General features: G+C 54.3%; 2 protein-coding genes across 4 annotated transcripts in view; one reads left to right on the top strand and one right to left on the bottom strand.

Moving 5' to 3' along the window:
• The window catches only part of SLC13A5 (solute carrier family 13 member 5), a 54,830-nt gene that overhangs the window by 22,537 nt on the left and 13,590 nt on the right, over nt 1–18,703 (bottom strand). For 2 of the 3 annotated variants that reach the window (XM_002718849.6, XM_051825339.3), the window contains exons 2-4: nt 7,586–7,702; nt 1,764–1,892; nt 1,381–1,517 (exon numbers count right to left, since the gene is read on the bottom strand). In XM_002718849.6, the coding sequence (XP_002718895.3) occupies nt 1,381–1,517; nt 1,764–1,892; nt 7,586–7,702 (383 nt within the window). Of the gene's footprint in view, nt 1–1,380; nt 1,518–1,763; nt 1,893–7,585; nt 7,703–9,186; nt 9,371–18,703 lie in introns of all 3 variants that reach the window. The other variant, XM_089318245.1, reaches the window with a different exon arrangement.
• XAF1 (XIAP associated factor 1) overlaps nt 6,941–18,703 on the top strand; it is a 38,253-nt gene continuing 26,490 nt past the window's right edge. The window contains exon 1 of the mRNA XM_089318246.1: nt 6,941–7,091. The gene's annotated coding sequence lies outside the window, so the exon portion shown is untranslated. The remainder of the gene's footprint in view (nt 7,092–18,703) is intronic.

Below are 18,703 nucleotides of genomic sequence, written 5' to 3'. Positions count from 1 at the left end.
AGAGAAGGGCAGGCATCCAGACGAGGCCAACTCAATATGGAGCGTGCCCCTCTGTGGCCGCCCTCTCGCTGAACACCAGGCAGGGCCCCATTCCTCTCTGTGGTCCCCCATATCCCAGCCAGGGGAAGAAAGCACTGGGGGGACAGGGTGGGGAGCCAGCTGAATGGAGCAAAAGTGACCTGGGTCCCCAGGCTCGCCTCTCAGGCTCACTAATCCCCGAGGCTCCAGCAGGGACCCCGGGGGTGCACGCACCATGCAGTTCCAGCCACTGTCCGTGCAGGCTGACCTACAGACCCATAACGACAAAGGTGGAATCCGGCTAGAGGAGGGGAGAGGGTGCGTGAAGGTCAAGTGGTCCTTGAAGGCCATGGCTGTCACTTGATGCTACAGGGCACCAAGGACGCCCGGAAGCCGAGTCCAGAGGAATGGGTGGGAGGGCGAGAGCGCAGGCAGCCACTGGGGGAGGGCGGCTGACCCCTCAGAGCTCCTAGAAGCAGAACCCTGAGTTCTCTTTCCCTTAGCTCCTGCCAATCTGAAGCAGTGGCTTCTGACTGGACCCTGCAAACCTATCACCGGAGGGGAGCCACGCCGCGAAGACACAGCAGAGCTCAGAGAGTCACAGACAGAGGCCTGCACTCCCGGGAGCCCCAGGCATCCCGGCCACGTCATGGGCGCCCAGGGCCACACGCATCTCAGGAGGTGATTACTGAGAGCTAACCAACAGTTGCCTTCAGTGTGGGGGAGGGGGCCTGGGGGCACTGCCCCCAAGATAGGCTGGGCCTGCCCCCCGGCACTGTCAGCCAATCCTTCCAATGGTGGTGGCCTCCCTTGTGTGTAGTGCTCAGGTGGCAGGTGATAAATGAGCCCCAGCCCAGTCCCAGGGGTTGGCTGGGAATGGCCCATGTGCTGGCTGGTTGGGGGGTCTCCAGGAGGGAGTGGGTCACTGGGGTCCCCAGTGATGTTGGGGAAGATGAGGTCCAGGAAGCTACTGTGCAGGAGCAGCAGGTGTCCCTTGGGTGGGTGACCTTTCTGCTTCCCCCAAGCTGGACCGTTGAGCCACCTCTGACTTGCTCTCTCTAAAACCCCCTACTCAGCACGGCTTGATCCAGCCTCCAGTCCAACTTGCTCCTTGGGGACCCTCTAGCTGCCTCCCCCAGGAAGCCTTCCAAACCTGCAGGGACTTGTACTGACCAGTGACACACGCCCCACCCCACCCCCAACCTCCCGCTGAGTTAGAGCACCTTTCCTCACTGCTACTCACCATGCCCCACCCAGGGGCCAGCCGGCCAAGCCCAGGTAAACCCACGGCTAGCCCTGGTCTCCTCCCCAGCCCTGGGCCCACCGCAGAGCCGTGTGGCAAGAGGAAGGAGGTGTAATTACTGTGCAGGCTTGGCCCCCGCCCACAGGAGCGTGCGCAGGGCGATCCTCTTGTGAAGGTTCCAGCGCTCCACGGCCACGGCCACGATGAGGCCACCCAGGAAGAGCATGTTGGTATCCTTCATGTACTGGATACACACCTGGAAGGCAGCATGGAGGCCCTGTCAGGGTTGCCTCCTGGCCACACGCCTCTGGGGCCCAGGGCCACCCATGTCCCCAGAGACAGAGCAGGCCAGATGTCCACTTAGGAGTGGTGTGGGCTCAAGGAGTAAGTCTCCATGACAGAGCGATGCCACCAATGGCACTTAATCTGCTCACTCACAGGCCTAGGCAGCTTGGAGAGGGCTTTGGGGAAGGAGTCCACGGGGACCCCTGGGGCTACGCACCTGCGTGGAGTCCAGAATCTGCAGGAGTGGGAAGAGCAAGACAGGCAGGAGGGAGGTGACAGCCAGAGGGATGACTTCCGTGCACCAGTAAATGGCCATGAGGATGATGACGTAGGCGCACCTGACAAACTGAAGAGACAGCCCTGAGGCCTCGGCAGGCGGCCGCCCCACGGCCCCCACCCCAGAGCGGCGGGGGCCATGGGACACCAGAGGCAATGCTGGACCCCGCCCCCAGTCGGTACAGCTTTCCCGGCTCAGGACAGAGAGGCGGGCTCCCGGTCTGCTATCAAGGCTGCAGCCCCACAAGTGCCGACAGCTCAAGTGGCTGGGTCCTTGTCACCCATGGGCCCCAGGTTGAGCTCCTGGCAAGATGTTGCAAGCATCAGCTTCAACCGCTGCGCCTCGACATCGGCCCCTCGAGAGGCTTCCGGAAGCACACTCTCAGATTCCCAGTGCCCGTTCCTAATTCCTATCATCCTTAAAGGTTCTGCTCCCACTTCCCCTGCTCCCAGAAATATCCCTGTTTAACCTGCTCATCGTGGCCAGCACTGTTTCCATGGTTTCAGTTTTTGTTCATTACAATGGAGAACACGGTGCTGGTGCGCTCATCGGCATTCCCCTCATTGCCAAGGTCGCTAGCTTTGCTATTCACAGGTGCTCTGGATTAGATCATCTGTGCACATCCATCAGCCACCCCAGCCCTCGGTCTCATCCTCTATCCCCTGGCTCCATCCCTGCTGCGGGCTCCATCAGAACTCTTACTGGGATCGCGACTACTGAACCAGACTCTGCCCTCTCCCTCATCCCGTCCTCCTCCAACTGATCAGCCACCAAGACCTGGGGCTTCCGTCCCCTTGTTCTCGGCCTTCTGCCCCACTCTGTCATTCTCCCAGGTGAAACAATAGGAGGCCACTGGGATCGAGCAGGATCCTGCCAGGCCAGACTAGATGTCAAGACGGAGCCACACATGCTGAGGCCCATTTCAAGGGGCTTGGCGAGTTCTCTGCTTTCATCCTTGCAAACAGTAACCTGGTGGGAGCCATCCTCTAAGTTTCTATTGCTCTCTGTCCCTGTCCCAACCTTGCAAGGAAAGTAGCTCAGAAACAACCCCTTGCCTTTTGGTCTCTCGCTCCTGCTCTCTTCCACCCTTTCCTGTCTCTAAAACCCGAGTTCTCTGGCTCAGCGCATGGGAAGACACTGACTATTTTATGGAAGGAGGCGATGCTGGATTCTAGAATCGCACAAAGCCAGTCCAGACTGTCCCACTACATCCACTATAGTTTTGCTTCTGCCACTGCTGCTGCCTCTGCTTAGGCCTTATGTCTTCCCCTGCAACTGGTTTGCTCATTCATCCCAGGCCCAGCCTCTGGCACAGTCTTAACACCCTGGACACGCTCAGTGAGCGCTTGGTAGAGGAACGGTTGCCTTGCCCCGAATCCGGCTGCAACGACAGTGCTAGAAAAGAGGCCATCCACACACTACTGCTGCTGCTGGCTGTAAAGCGGTCAGCCAGACTTCCTAAGGCCCCGGCTGGCTTGCAGCCATCCTAAGAAGCATGACTCCCCCAGCTGCCCACCAGCAACCAGGACACCTCCCTCCCGTCTCGGGCAGGGTTTCCCAATCTGGCCGCGTTGGCACTTCGGAGCGGGGGATTCCTTGGGGCAGGACTGTTCTGTGCCCTGTAGGACCTTTACCAACCTCCCTGGCCTCTGCCCAAGTGAAGACAAAAATGTCTGCGGGTGGTGCCAATGTGCCTGGCTGGGGTGAGGGAAGAGAACTAGAGGAGTCCAGTGACTGTCACCCCAGAATGTGGCCTCCTCGTGTGCTTATTTTAAATTAAAGGACCATCGAGAGCGGCAGGTGCAGGAAGACTCTCCTTGGACAGATCCTTGGCTGATGCAGTCCAGGCCCATGCCCTCAGCTCCTCTGCCTGAGGTTTCATCGAACTAAATTCAAACCCCAGGCAGAAAGACTCAACTCCATCCACACCCTCATCTTCTCTTCGGGCAGTGCCAGGCAACATTCCAAAGAGAGGCATTTGCAACCCATTGGTGTGTTTTGAACAACAGACTTTGTCCCGAGCCATTGTATGGTTCTCCTAAAAAATCTGTGATTCACCTAAAATCTGGCTCCATTCTCCACTCTCCAGCTCTCCTGTGGAGAAGGGGTACATGAGCTTCCAAATCGTGCTGGGCTGGGCTGGTGCCTCCACACACGTCACCAGCTGTGCGTCGTTTCTACTCTGTCACCTGTCTAGTGTCAGCTCAGGACAACAAGTCATCAGAGGGCACAGGGGATGCCGGCTGAGAGCCATGGGACTCAGCACCATGGAGTGATCAGGAGCCAGGCCTGCACACTCACAGACCTGGGCCATGTCCCCTGCCTGCCATCCTGGTCTGCCTCAGTCACCAACTGCTCTGGACCTGGGTGTTGGGAGTGTCCCATGGAAACAGGTGGTGGCAAGGCAGGTGATAAGAGGGTGCATTGTGGAGAATTTTGAAACAATAATACTATCTGATCATCATTCTGCTTCTTATCGTCATGTGACAGCCACTCTAAACAATGTCACTGATACATTCAGATTTCTCCAATGTCATTGATAAGCTGCTGCATTGGTATTGCCCCCAGTCGGGACCCCTCTGCTTCTTTGTTTCACATCCTCATCTGTTCACTGAGAATTTAATAGTGCCTACTCTTAGTGGATGGCACAGAGAAAAAAATCCTCAGTAATTTTTTATGGCCTAAACTATTACTTTTTCATTTTTTTTATTTGAAAGGCAAAGAGAAAAAGAGACAGAGATTGTCTATCTGCTGATTCACTCCCCAAATGCTGAAGCCAAGAGCCCACAAGTCCATCTGGGTCTCCCATAGGGGTGGCAGGGACCCAGGTATTTAAGCCAACACCTGCTGCCTCCCAGGGTGCACTGGCAGGAAGCTGGATAGGTAGCAGACCAGGCTCCCCCACAATGGAATGCGGTGTCCCAAGCAGCAACAAGACCACTACACCAAACAGCAGCCCCTGTGGTCTGAATCTGGAAGCAGGAGGTGGCCTGGGTTTCCACTGCCAGTCCTAAGCTCAAGGCTCCGAACACGGCCAAGAGGGCAGAGGAGGAGACACAGGCTAACTCGACCACCTCACCTCCACTCTACTAGGAGGAAGCCTGGGGTTGCTCCTCCCTCACCTAGAATGTTCCCAGGGCAGTAGGGAGGGCAGGAGGGGAAGGCTGGAAAAGTCTGGGGAGGGGTGGGAGTGGGATTGCACGTACACAGAGGAGCCTGCTCTTGGTGCTTGACTTCAGTGCATCTCCCTGCCGCTGGGAAAGAGGCTGGAAGGTGGTGAGGGCTGAGTTACAGGCAGATGGTAGGATTTACAAGTCAGTGTGCAGCACAGAGCCTAGCGTATCAGGGCACTCCGTGAATGCATGTGCACAGCTGGGTGCCCAGGTGAATGAATGAACGCCCGGCCCAACAAAACTGTGGCTCATTACTTATGCACTGCTTAACAAGGGACACATGTTCTATGAAATGCACCAGGAGATGTCCTTACAGTGCGGACAACACAGAGCGTGTTCACCTAAGCTGAGATGGCCACAATGTCACCAGGGGGACCTTATGGGAATGTCACTGTCAAGTATGTGCACAGGCATTGCCCAAAATGTCATTATCTGGTGCACAGTTGTATTAACCAGTAGGGATGCCCTGACACATGGCTTAATGAGAAAATGTAGGTGAAACATACTGTGTGCAGGGGGAGAGAGAGAGAGAGAGAGAGAGACAAGAAATTGATTGGCTTTTGCAGAGACGGCCATCAAAATATTATGTTATGAGATTTGATGTTATTTTCATTTGTATTTTGTACTCCGCAGTCTTGTATAAAAGGCATTTTGACAATTTTAGTAAAACAAATGATATAATACAGTTATCATTCATTTTACTAAAAGTACTTTTTTTAAAAAAGAAAGGACCCACAGACTGGGTGGAGGAAGTGGAGCAGAGATAAGGCCAGGAAGGCAGCAAGGTGGAGGGGAGAGGAGGACAGCCTGGAGGGGAGGGGCGGGGCACTGGCAGAGGGCAGCACACCCTGGGAGCCCCGCCCCTGGGGGACAGCGCTGCCCAGGCTGCCACAGTCCCACCAGCTTCCCGGCAGCTCTGCCTCTGCTGTGTACCTCTGGGGCTCCTTGCACAATGGGGTGGCGGTACAGGGTGGGGGCAGAGGGCTCTCCAGAGGTGACCAAAGCCGGGACACAGAGGGAGGAAACAAGATGACAGAGGTCCCGGCTCCCAGGCACTGGACGGCAGTAGGTGTCTCCCAGGGTAGCTTAATGACAGGCACATGCACAGGTGGGCCCAAGCTGGGACCCCAGCTGTGTGTGTCAGGGTGTGTGTGTGTCAGGGTGAGGGTGAGGCCTCAGCCACTGTCCAGGTGCAGCAAGGTCAACCACACTACTATAATTATCCCAGGGAACATTGCTCCCTGCCCGCAGCACTGAGATCCCAGCTCTCCTGCCTGGTTCCCACCAGCGCGGACGACAACAGGCCCCAGGCTCTTTCTAGAGAGAAACATGGCTGCCTGCAGTTGGTTCAGCAACTGAAGAGCTGCCACGGCTCCATCTGCTGGCCTCAGCCCACTCGGGTCCTCCGCTCGGCCCACCCAAGGGCTCCTGGAGAACAGAGCCACCTTGCCCCACTGCACGGATGCGAACACCGAGGCCCAGACAGCGCAAGGACGTGACTAAAGTCACTGGGATGCCTGGCTGCTGCAAGTCCGCCTTTCCCGCAGGTGGGCTTCCTGGCATCCCTGCGCCCCCCTCCTCTAGGATGGCCCCCCAAGGCACCCCTGAAGAGCGCCTCTGTTCCCCGAACCTGCCAGGGGAGGAAGGGGGAGCCGGAGGTTTCCTGTCTGGGCTGAGAGTGAAAAGGCTGAAGCGGGAACGAGGAAGGAGCAGCCACAAAAGGCTCCAGAGGGCTAGGGCCTCTGCCAAACTGGCTGTGCACAGCCTGGCGGAGTCTGGGCCAGGGTGCCCGCCCCGCCCCCGCCCTGTGGCCAAGGCCATTCATTCTCCCTTCCCTCCCAGGAGCAGCTAGGCGGCCAGGCCATGGGACGCAGTTTCCCTGCAAACCAGGGTCCTGCCACCCAAGGCGTGAGCTCTGGGAACGTGTCCCGCCTCCCGGCCACAGCGGGTGAGCCTGCCTTCCAGCCTGGAACACCATTTAGGCTCAGAGGAGGCACTGGGTGGTGCAGAACTGGGGAGAAACTGCAGCCCTGTAGAAACAGCCTGCAGCCCATGGAAGGTCTCAGGAGTGGCAAAGGCAGCCCTCGGGATCCAGGTAGGTGAGGATCCTCTCCTGTAGGTCTCTGCCTAACAGAAGCCACCTGGAGCCAAAGTCGCCACCAGCTGGGGGCAGAGACCAGAGAGGCAAAAAGGGAGAACCAGCGCCCTGCCGGCCTGGGGAGCTCTGTGTGGGAGCCTGGCAGTGATGCAGTCAGGGGGAGGGGGTGGGGGATCCTGGGCCAGGGGCCGAGCCTGCGGCTGGGGGCGTCTGTGTGACTGGAACCCGTGCTCACTTCTGGGTCTCTGTGCTTGCCCAGCCGGTTCCTGCACCCCGGACCTGTGAACCGCAGCGTCTGTGCACGCTAGGGTCTCTGCGTCCCTCTGGATGCTTCGCAGGACACCTCCCATCTGGCACCTGAATGCGCGCCCCCCAGGGAGCTGTCCCTGCCCCGGGTGGGGGTCCGTGCGCTCTGGTTCAGTACTCGCGGGCTCACTGTCCTGGGCATGGGGCACCCGAGTTCTTCGGGGCTGCCCGGAGACACAACTGACCTTGGCGGGCATCAGAATGATGAGTGGCAGCAGCAGGAGCGGGGTGACGAACAAGATCACGAAGGACTTGAACTTGGAGACATAGCTCATCGCCGAGGCCATCGTGCGGGTGGGAGCCTGGCGGAAGAGACGAGTGAGGGGTGGAGTGAGGGGTGGCTGGAGGCTCCGCGGGCTTAAGAAGGGACGGACTGCCCCCTCCCCCCGCCCCCGGGAGTGGGGGCGGTGACAACTCCGCCCCCCCCCCACCGTGGGGCCTCCTGGCGGCCACGGGGCGGGGCTACCCCTCGGGTCTGTGGGGCCGCCCACCTCAGGCTTTGCCGCCCGGTGGTGGTGGCTGAAGGCGTTGGCGGAGCGCAGCGGCGTTGGGGATCCTGGCGCCTCCAGCCTCTCGGTGCCCGGGGCCGCCCTGGGGCAGCTGAGCGGGCGTAGCTGTCTTTCCTTCTGCCTGCTCTGCGCGTCCGCACCTGCTCTTCCCCGGACCCTGGAGGGGCCGCCGATGGACACCTCCAGCTGTCTCTGGGTCTCCCGCCCCAATCCCTGTCCTCGCCCCCACCTCGTGCCCGAAGGGTCCCGCGCTCCCAGCCTCCTCTGGCTTCCCGCTCTGCGTCCCTCCTGTCCCCCCAACTCCCTCCCCGCGTGTGCTGTCGCAGCCAGTGAAGCCCTGGGGGCTCCCCGGCGACACTGACACGGTGCTCTGTGGCCTGGGCGGCTCTCGCCCTCCAGCAGACCCGTCAGGGCCCCCTGGAGGCGCCCACCCCTCCCAGAGGGTAGCTGGGGTCTGGAGAGGCGAGGACATAACCTAGGCTGCCCTGCAGGTCTTTCTTTCCCTCAGCCCCGTGAGCACACACCTTGCGGAGCACGGGGAGACCCTAGCACCTCCAAGCCTTCTCTCTTCTGCCTGCTCCTGGGCGCTCACTGTGCTCCTCCTGCACCCCCATTCCAAGCAGTCTAGTGACGCCTTGCTCGGGTTCCTTGGCCACGGACCCCGCCATCGGCCCCTGCAAAGGTTACTTCCGGAACAATTCCAGGCCTTTTCTCCTTGTCATTACTCCCTAAACAACGTAGTGTGCCAGCTGTTTACAGAGCACTGGATGTAAGTCAACTAGAAATGATTTTTATTATTTATTTAAGATTTATTCAAAGGAAAGGCAGAAAGAGAGAATCTTCCATCTGCCGGTTCACTCCCCAAATGGCTGCAACAGCTGTCAAAGCCAGGCGCCTCTTCCAGGTCTGTCCCATGGGTGCAGCGGCTCAAGGACTTGGGCCACCCTCGCTGCCTTTCCAGGCACATCAGCAGGGAGCTGGGTCGGAAGTGGAGCAGCCGGGACTCGACATGATGGATGCCGGCCTCACAGCCAGCAGCTTCACTCGCTATGCCACAATGCCGGCCCCAAGAGGATTTAAGGTATAAGGAGGATGGCCAGGGTCCTGGAACCAATCCCCCAAGCTACCCAGAGATAACTGGGAAGTCCAGGCTTTCGCTGCCTGGGCGTGTCTCAGGTCCTCAGACTCAACACAGCCTGATCAGGTTCAGAGTCTCTTCCTGTAACCCATGCCCAGGCAAACACGCACCCTTCCCAAGCCCTCCTGCCACCGCTCACCTGATCTCCTCCGTAATGCTCATCCGGGTGACCCCGGCTTTCCCGCTGTCCCCACTTCCTCGTCCTCTCGTGGTGCTTAGCCCAGCTTGTGCCGACATTCACTGCTGTGGTTTCTATTCATGTCTGATTTACTTGTCATGTGCACAGCCAGCATTGTTCCATTTTATAAAATAAATTTCCTTATCTGAGAGGCAGAGAGAGAGAGAGCGAGCGAGCGAGCTCTCATCTGCTGTTTCACTCAAATACCAGAAATACCTGTGGCTGGGCCAGCTCCTGCAAGGAACTCAGTGCAAGTCTCTTACGTAGATGGCAGAGACTCAACCTCTTCAGCCACCACCTGCTACCTCTCAGGGCAGCCAACGCCTTTGAGTGGGCCTGGCCCAGGGTGTGCACTCAAAATGTTTTCTCCGGGATGTGTGACGGAGACCCCTCAGGACAGGACACACTGCTGCAGAGGGGGTGTCACACAGAGCCTGCACGCGGATCCTGGCTGCATGCCCACAACAAGCCACCCTCTCAGAGCCGAGAGCGCAACACCGGCTTTGCTTTCCAGAGGTTGTTTGTGAAGACTTTGAGTTAACGTTCAGGGCTCCGGCACATAACCGGCCACCGGTACAGATTTGCTCCTGCAATTATATGCAAAATACACCTGCTGGTAGAGACTCTTCAATCTCTTAAAACTGCCTAGAGCGATGGAGGGGGCCCGCACTGGGGCGCGGCGGGTAAAGCCCTCACCTGTGAGGTCGGCATCCCATATGGGCGCCGGTTCGAGTCCAGCTCTCTGCTATGGCCTGGGAAAGCAGTGGAAGATGGCCCAAGTCCTTGGGCCCTGTCCATATGTGAGAGACCTGGAAAATGATCCTGACTCCTAGCTTTGGATTGGCCCAGCTCTGGACATTGCAGCCATTTGAGGAGTGAACCAGTGGATGGAAATCAATCAATCAATCACTCTTTCTCTCTCTGCCTCTCAAATAAATAAATCTTAAAAAAAAAAAAAAGGGAGCCGGCGCCGTGGCTCAATAGGCTAATCCTCCACCTTGCGGCGCCGGCACACCGGGTTCTAGTCCCGGTTGGGGCGCCGGATTCTGTCCCGGTTGCCCCTCTTCCAGGCCAGCTCTCTGCTATGGCCAGGGAGTGCAGTGGAGGATGGCCCAGGTGCTTGGGCCCTGCACCCCATGGGAGACCAGGAAAAGCACCTGGCTCCTGGCTCCTGCCAGGATCAGCGCGGTGCGCCGGCTGCAGCGGCGGCCATTGGAGGGTGAACCAACGGCAAAGGAAGACCTTTCTCTCTGTCTCTCTCTCTCACTGTCCACTCTGCCTGTCAAAAAAAAAAAAAAAAAAAAAAAAAAAAAAAAAAAAAAGGGAGGAAAGCTTCCTGGAGGAGGTGGCACTCCAGCTGAGACTTGAAGGCTGCTCATTTTCCAGACAAGGGTAGAGATTGATCAAAATCACCACTGAAGGAGAAAGTTATAATTGTGGAGAAAAACTCCAAGATAGTTCAGGGCCACTGGAGACTGAAGGGCCACAGCACCAAAGCCAAATCAATGAAGAGATTCTGGATAGGAAGACCAGCTGTTATCGAAGCACCCGTTCCTCTCAAATTCATCTGTAAGTTCAAAATCCTAGCAGCCTAGCACTCAGGGAGGCTAGCAAGTACCCAAGAGGAGTTGATACTTCCAGAAGGAGGACGAGAAGTGGGGCGGGACTGCTCCCAGATCTCAAGACTGACAGAGCCATGACTGATGGAACCACCAGCCACTGGAATAAGGATAGGAAGAGTGGAAGGCTGCCGGTGCCGCGGCTCACTAGGATAATCCTCTGCCTTGCGGCGCTGGCACACCGGGTTCTAGTCCTGGTCGGGGTGCCGGATTCTGTCCCAGTTGTCCCTCTTCCAGGCCAGCCCTCTGCTGTGGCCAGGGAGTGCAGTGGAGGATGGCCCAGGTGCTTGGGCCCTGCACCCCATGGAAGACCAGGAGAAGCACCTGGCTCCTGCCTTCGGATCAGCGCGGTGCACCGGCCGCGGCGGCCATTGGAGGGTGAACCAAAGGCAAAGGAAGACCTTTCTCTCTGTCTCTCTCTCACTGTCTAACTCTGCCTGTCAAAAAAAAAAAAAAAAAAAAAAAAAAAAAAAAAAAAGAGTGGAAGGAGCCGCTCACAGCGCTGGGCCTGGCGCAGGGGAGAGGTGTGCACGGCCTCACACCTGCTTTCGCCTGCTGCACGCATTCACTGTTACCAACACATTTTTATTTTCTATAGATGTGCTAAATGCAGGAAAGCCATGATCCTGATTCCTAATACATTACCTATTATTTCTGGATCTTATTTGCGAATCTTATTTAATTATTCCCCAAGCTGAACATATGAATTCAACGTATGCATGCAAATTTATCCAAATGCAGGAATGCCCTGCATTTGGTCACACTTTCAGCTCAGAAATAACTGACTGTTTAAGCCACTTATTACATTGCATTATAGGCCAGCGCCACGGCTCACTAGGCTAATCCTCCGCCTGCGGCGCCAGCACACTGGGTTTTAGTCCCGGTCGGGGTGCCGGATTCTGTCCCGGTTGCCCCTCTTCCAGGCCAGCTCTCTGCTGTGGCCAGGGAGTGCAGTGGAGGATGGCCCAAGTGCTTGGGCCCTGCACCTGCATGGGAGACCAGGAGGAAGCACCTGGTTCCTGGCTCTGGATCAGCTCAGTGCGCCAGCCATAGCAGCCATTTGGGGGTGAACCAATGGAAGGAAGACTTTTCTCTCTCTCTCTCTCTCTCACTGTCTAACTCTGCCTGTCCAAAAAAAAAAAAAAATACATTGCATTATAACAAATGAGATGATTTTTATTTTATTCTTTTTTTAAAAGATTATATTTATTTATTTGAAAGTCAGAGTTAAATAGAGAGAGAAGGAGAGGCAGAGAGAGGTCTTTCATCTGATGGTTCACTCCCCAAGTGGCCGCAATGGCCAGAGCTGAGCTGATCTGAAGCCAGGAGCTTCCTCTGGGTCTCCCACACAGGTGCAGAGACCCAAGCACTTGGGCCATCTTCTACTGCTTTCCCAGGCCATAGCAGAGAGCTGGATCAGAAGCGGAGCAACTGGACTTGAACCAGCACCCATATGGGATTCCGGCACTGCAGGTGGCAGCTTTATTCATTACGCCACAGTGCCGGCCCCCTGAGATGATTTTTAAAAGCACATCAATTCATATTTTGGATTGATAGCAACATAAAATACATAAAATTTATTAAACCAATAAATTTTAAAATTATTTACTTATCTGAAAGAGAGGGGGGTGGAGTAGGGAAGAAAGAGGGAGGGAGGGAGGGAGAAAGAGAATAATTCTTCCATCCTCTGATTCACTCCCCAAATGGCTCCAACAGCCAGGGCTGGGCGAGGACAAAGCCAGAAGCCAGGAACCCCATCCAGGTGGGTGCAGGGGCCCAAGCACTCATATAACCAACATTTCCATACACAAAATCAGTTTAAAATAATACTTTAAAAAATAATTCGATGGGCACAGTTGCGGGGCGGGAGAGACAGAGATTTTCCATCCTCCAGTTCACTCCCCAAATAGCTACAATGGCTGGAACTGGGCAGATCCAAAGCCAGGAGCCAGGAGCTTCTTCTGGGTCTCCCATATGGGAGCAGGGGCGCAAGGACTTGGGCCGTCCTCTGCTGCTTTCCCAGGCCATTAGCAGGAAGCTGGATGGGAAGTGGAGCAGCCGGGACTCAAACCAGTGCTCTGGTGCGGGAAATGCTGACATTGCCTGTCCAGTGGCAGTTTAATCAGTTGCACAAGACTGGCCCTTCTCATTTTCTTAATATTCCTCAAAATATGAACCCACATCGGACTATATTTCTTAGCACAAAAATACTCTCTAACTGAAAGTATGGTACTGAAGAACATAAAACTAAAAGCATTTCAGAATATTTAGTTATAGTAGCAGACAGTGTATAACTGTATGATGCAACTTTTTAAAAAATTTTTATTTATATATGAAAATCAGAGTTACAGAGAGAGGAGGAGAGAGAGAGAGAGATCTTTCATCCACTAGTTCACTGCTGCAATGGCTGCAATGGCCAGCGCTGGGCCAGGATGAAGCCAGGAGCTTCTTCTGGGTCTCCTACATGGGTGCAGGGACCCAAGCACTTGGGCCATCCTCCTCTACTTTCCCTGGCACATTAGCAGGGAGCTGGATTGGAAGTGGAACAGCTGGGACTCAAACAGGCACCCAGCATTGCAGCTGGGGGCTTTACCCACTGTGCCACAGTGCCAGCCCCTGTAATGCAACTTTTATTCTTGGCCGAATCATTTGACATCATTTAATTTTAAAACTGAGGTAGTAAAAGTCAACTTGGTAGTATTGCTTGAAGTGTTGGCTTGATTTACCAAATCCATTTGACCTGATTTACCAGGTCAGCATTAATAGGCATTACAGGCAATCACAATTTCTGAAAAGGCACCATTCTAAGTACGAATTTCTGTAGAAACAGAGAAGTTGATGAAATTCTCTTGGATGCAGTCATGTGGTTTTCTGAGCAGCTCCTCAGAAAATAGACTCCTGACCAGAGACAAATAAAGTAAAAATCTTTCCACCCCACAAAATTCCAAGTACAACCAAATCAGAGCTTAAAGCAAAACACTGATGCTGTGTTCGGTCCGATATTGTCTTGCTAGTAAACTCACCGATTTCCAAAACCACGTGGCGCACAAAAGTATCCGTTTACAAAGCAGCCTCTAAAAATACACCCATTAATTTTTCATAAGAAAAGCAGAAAGTATGAATAACAGTGTTGTGAAAGCTGAACATCTTCACGTGCCCGTGGAAGTCAGCTTGGGAACGCTCATCTGACCGGGTTGTTCAGTGCAGAGACCGGGAACCCGTAGATGATTGTTAAAAACGGTCACAGCTGATGCACTGGTGATAGTGCTGCCAACTTTCCTTTCTGCTCAATTTTTAGAAATGCTGCAGGTCTTGGCCAGTGCCGAGGCTCACTAGGCTAATCCTCTGCCTGCGGCGCTGGCACACCGGGTTCTAGTCCCGGTCGGGGCACCGGATTCTGTCCCGGTTGCCCCTCTTCCAGTCCAGCTCTCTGCTGTGGCCAGGGAGTGCAGTGGAGGATGGCCCAAGTGCTTGGGCCCTGCACCCCATGGGAGACCAGGAAAAGCACCTGGCTCCTGGCTCTGGATCAGTGCAGCACTCCAGCCATAGTGGCCATTTTGGGGGGTGAACCAATGGAAGGAAAACCTTTCTCTCTGTCTCTCTCTCACTGTCTAACTCTGCTGTCAAAAAAAAAAAAAAAAAAAGTTGCAGCTCTTTTACATGACAGCTCTTTCTCTTCGCCAGCTTCTTCGTCTTGCAACCACGCAGATTTAGGCACCAGACAAGGAAGTTTAGCAAGCGACAGAGAGAGACAAAGCTAAAAAAGAGAGTTCCTGGCAGCCAGGGGGCAGTCCTGGGTGGGGCAGTTGGAGAAGAGGTGCTGCCCGGGAGTGTTCTGTGTTTTGAAATGGGTTTTGGGCCGACGCCGCGGCTGACTAGGCTAATCCTCCGCCTAGCGGCGCCGGCACACCGGGTTCTAGTCCCGGTTGGGGTGCCGGATTCTATCCCGGTTGCCCCTCTTCCAGGCCAGCTCTCTGCTGTGGCCAGGGAGTGCAGTGGAGGATGGCCCAGGTGCTTGGGCCCTGCACCCCATGGGAGACCAGGAGAAGCACCTGGCTCCTGGCTCCTGCCATCGGATCAGCGCAGTGTGCCAGCCGCGGCGGCCATTGGAGGGTGAACCAACGACAAAGGAAGACCTTTCTCTCTGTCTCTCTCTCTCACTGTCCACTCTGCCTGTCAAAAAATAAAAAATAAAAAAAATAAAAAAAATAAAAAAAAAGAAATGGGCTTTGCCTGTTGGTGCCATGTATGCCAATAAGGTGAAGAGCTATGAGCCGCTCAGGGAGCAGCTGCCAGAATCACTTTTTTTGCACAGATTTTGCTCAGAAGGTGAAACTGAAGTACTTGTTGGGAGCCACCTGGAGATCAGAGTGGGAGTAAAATAAATCTTTAAAACGAAAACAAGTATTTATTATTTGAAAGGCAGAATTACAGAGAGGCAGAGGCAGAGAGAGAGAGAGGTCTTCCATCCACTGGTTCATTCCCTAAATGGCTTGCAATGGCCAGAGCTGAGCCAATCTGAAGCCAGGAGCCAGCAGCTTCTTCCAGGTCTCCCATGTGGGTGCAAGGGCCCAAGGACTTGGGCCATCTTCTACTGCTTTCCCAGGCCATAGCAGAGAGCTGGATCAGAAGTGGAGCAGCTCGGACTCAAACCGGCGGCCATATAGGATGCCGGTACCACAGGCAGCAGCTCCACCCGCTATGCCACAGCGATGGCCTTGGTGTAACTTACTTTGCATAGGGAGGTTGACAGAGTGCACCAACACGTCTGTAGTGGTCGGGGCCTTTGGCTGGTGTGACCTTGTCCAGCAATTGCGTTACTCTTCCTCAGGGCCTCCTGGCCCTCTCTACCTGCCCGTTTTAAGAATCTGTCTGTTGGGCCCACATTGTGGCACTGCTAGTGAAGATACCACCTGCAGGGCCAGCATCCCCTGTAGGCTCTGGTTCAAGTCCCAGCTGTTCCACTGCCAATCCAGTACCCTGCTCATGTGTCTGGGAAAGCAGTGGAAAACGGCCCAAGTCCTTGGGCCCCTGCACCCACGTGGGAGACCCAGAGAAGTTCCAGGCAACTGGTTTCAGCCTGATACAGCACTGGCCATTGTACTCATTTGGGTAGTAAGCTGGTGGATGGAAGGTATCCCTCATGTTTCTCCTTCTCTAATTCTGCCTTTCTAATAAATATATCTTTTTTCAAAAAATGAATATATCAATAAACTCTAAATGAGGTGCACTTTTTTAAAAATAAGATTTATTTAAAAGGCAGAGTGACAGAGAAAGAGAGAGAGACAGAAGCCTCCCATTCATTGATTCACTCCCCAAATGGCCACAGCAGCCAGATCTGGGCTCGTCTGCCGCCAGATGCCAGGAACTCCATCGGAGTCTCCCACGGGTGGTGGGCTCCAAGTAACTGGGCCATCTTCTGCTGCCTTCCAAGGCGCATTAGCAGGGATCTGGATTCAGAAGTGGAGCAGCCAGGACTCCAACCTGGTTCTCCGATGTGAGATGCCAGCATTGCAGGTGGAAGCTTAACACACTGCCCCAAATGCCAGCTTCTGCAGCGTCCTTTTAAACTGGTGCAGAGGGGGCTTCAACTGCGCACGAAATGCTTTAGGGTTCAGTGCTGTAGTGTAGGGGGTAAAACTGCAGCCTGCAGTACTGGCATCACATAAGGCTGCTGGTTCAAGTCTCAGCAACTCCACTTCTGATCCAGCTTCCTGCTAATGGCCTGGGAAAGCAGCAGAGGATGGCCTAAGTGTGTGGGCCCCTGCACCCATGTGGGAGACCCTGAAGAAGCTCCTGGCTCCTGACTTTGGACCTGCCCAGTTCCAGCCGTTGTAGCTATTTGGAGAGTGAACCAGCCAATGGAAGACCTCTCTGTCTCTGTCTCTTCCCCCCTCCCTGTGACTCTTGCCTATCAAGTAAATATATCCTTTTTTAAGAAGTACTATTTTTAACTCATTTTGGATATGGAAATGTTCATTATATTATTCTTATCCCTCTGAAACACATCTTAAATATCGTATGGTAAGTGTTTGGAATATTTTTAAAGGAGCCCACACATATAATATTATAAAGGCATTCATGATGCTCAAGGTTTAAGATCATGAAAAAATTTCTCACTTACTGTAAATGCAGTTTCCTCCAAAAGTCGTATGGTGTGTGTTTTTTAAAGATTTTATTTATTTGCTTATTTTATTTATTTATTTACTTATTTGAGAGAGGGAGAGACAGAGGGAAAGGTCTTCCATCTGCTGGTTCACTCCCCATATGACTGCAATGACCAGAGCTGGGCCCGTCTGAAGCCAGGAGCCTCTTCTGGGTTTCCCAAGCGGGTGTAGGATATCAAGCCCTTAGGCCATCTTCTACTGCTTTCCCAGGCCACAATAAAGAGCTGGATCAGAAGAGGAGCAGTTGGGACTCGAACTGCAGCCCTTATGGGATTGGGATGCTGGCACCACAGGTGGAGGCTTAGCCCAGTACAGCACAGTGCCGCCCCCACATGGTGTGTTTTAAGTTAGGCACCTTTGCATCACTATGTCTATTAACTTTGATTCCTTTTCTAAATCTGAGCCTTAAGTTTTTTTTTAAAGATGTATTTATTTATTAAAAGGCAGAGTTACAGAGAGAGGGAGAGATAGAGAGATCTTCCATGTGCTGGTTCACTCCCCAATGGCCACAATGGCCCGAGCTGGGCCAGGCCAAAGCCAGGAGCCAGGAGCTTCTTCCTGGTCTCCCACGTGGGTGCTGGGGCCCAAGCACTTGGGCCATCTTCTACTGCTTTTCCAGGCCATAGCAGAGAGCCAGATCAGAAGTGGAGCAGCTGGGACTTGAACCGGTGCCCATATGGGATGCAGGCACTGAAGGTGGTGGCTTTTACCTGCTACGCCACGGCGCCGGCCCCCTGAGTCCCAAGTTTTAAGTCACTCCACAGTGATAGTAGCCTTGACTGGCAAGTGTGAAGCCGTCGAGTCCTTTGGGCTGAGGAAGGGTCCCATTTTCCTTTGCTCTAATTATTCATTTTCCTTCTTGCTAAATGGCAAATAATTCTTTCCTAAGCCCTTTTCCTTTCCCAGATACATTCATCAATAAAAAAGATGCAAGTATTAGTGTATGGGTTGTCTTTTTGCCCACAAAATGGGCACATTGTATGACATATTCATATCATTGCTGAAGATGCCATTGAAAGTTCTCACCTTCTGAATTCAGTTAGGTAATATTTTTTTAATTTTTATTTATTTATTTATTTTTGACAGGCAGAGTGGACAGTGAGAGAGACAGAGAGAAAGGTCTTCCTTTTTCCGTTGGTTCACCCCCCAATGGCTGCTGTAGCCGGTGCTCCGAAGCCAGGAGCCAGGTGCTTCTCCTGGTCTCCCATGGGGTGCAGGGCCCAAGCACTTGGTCCATCCTGCACTGCACTCCCTGGCCACAGCAGAGAGCTGGCCTGGAAGAGGGGCAACTGGGACAGAATCCAGTGCCCCGACCGGGACTAGAACCCGGTGTGCCGGCGCCGCAAGGCGGAGGATTAGCAGTTAGGTAATATCTTTTATAAAGGATTTTCAGGGCAGGCCACGGTTAAGTTGCCACTTGAGACACCTGCATCTCCTATCTCAGAGCCTGGGTTTGAGTTCTGGCCCTGCTCCCAAGTCCCTCTTCCTACGAGTGCTCACCCTGGGAGGCAGCAGGAGATGGTTCAAGTACTTGGGTCCCTGCCACCCGTGGGGGAGACCTGACCTGAGTTCCAGGCTCCTGCCTTTGGGTCAACCCAGCCCCGGCCATTGCTGGCATTGGGGAGTGAGCCACCAGATAGGTGATCTCTCTGCCTTTCAAGTTGATTAATAATTTTTTGGAAAAAAAAAAAA

Source organism: Oryctolagus cuniculus, chromosome 17, assembly GCF_051225735.1.
Source record: "Oryctolagus cuniculus isolate XC-2025 breed Fujian yellow rabbit chromosome 17, ASM5122573v1, whole genome shotgun sequence".
NCBI classification, from domain to species: domain Eukaryota; kingdom Metazoa; phylum Chordata; class Mammalia; order Lagomorpha; family Leporidae; genus Oryctolagus; species Oryctolagus cuniculus.
This window is presented reverse-complemented; position numbering and strand designations above follow the sequence as displayed.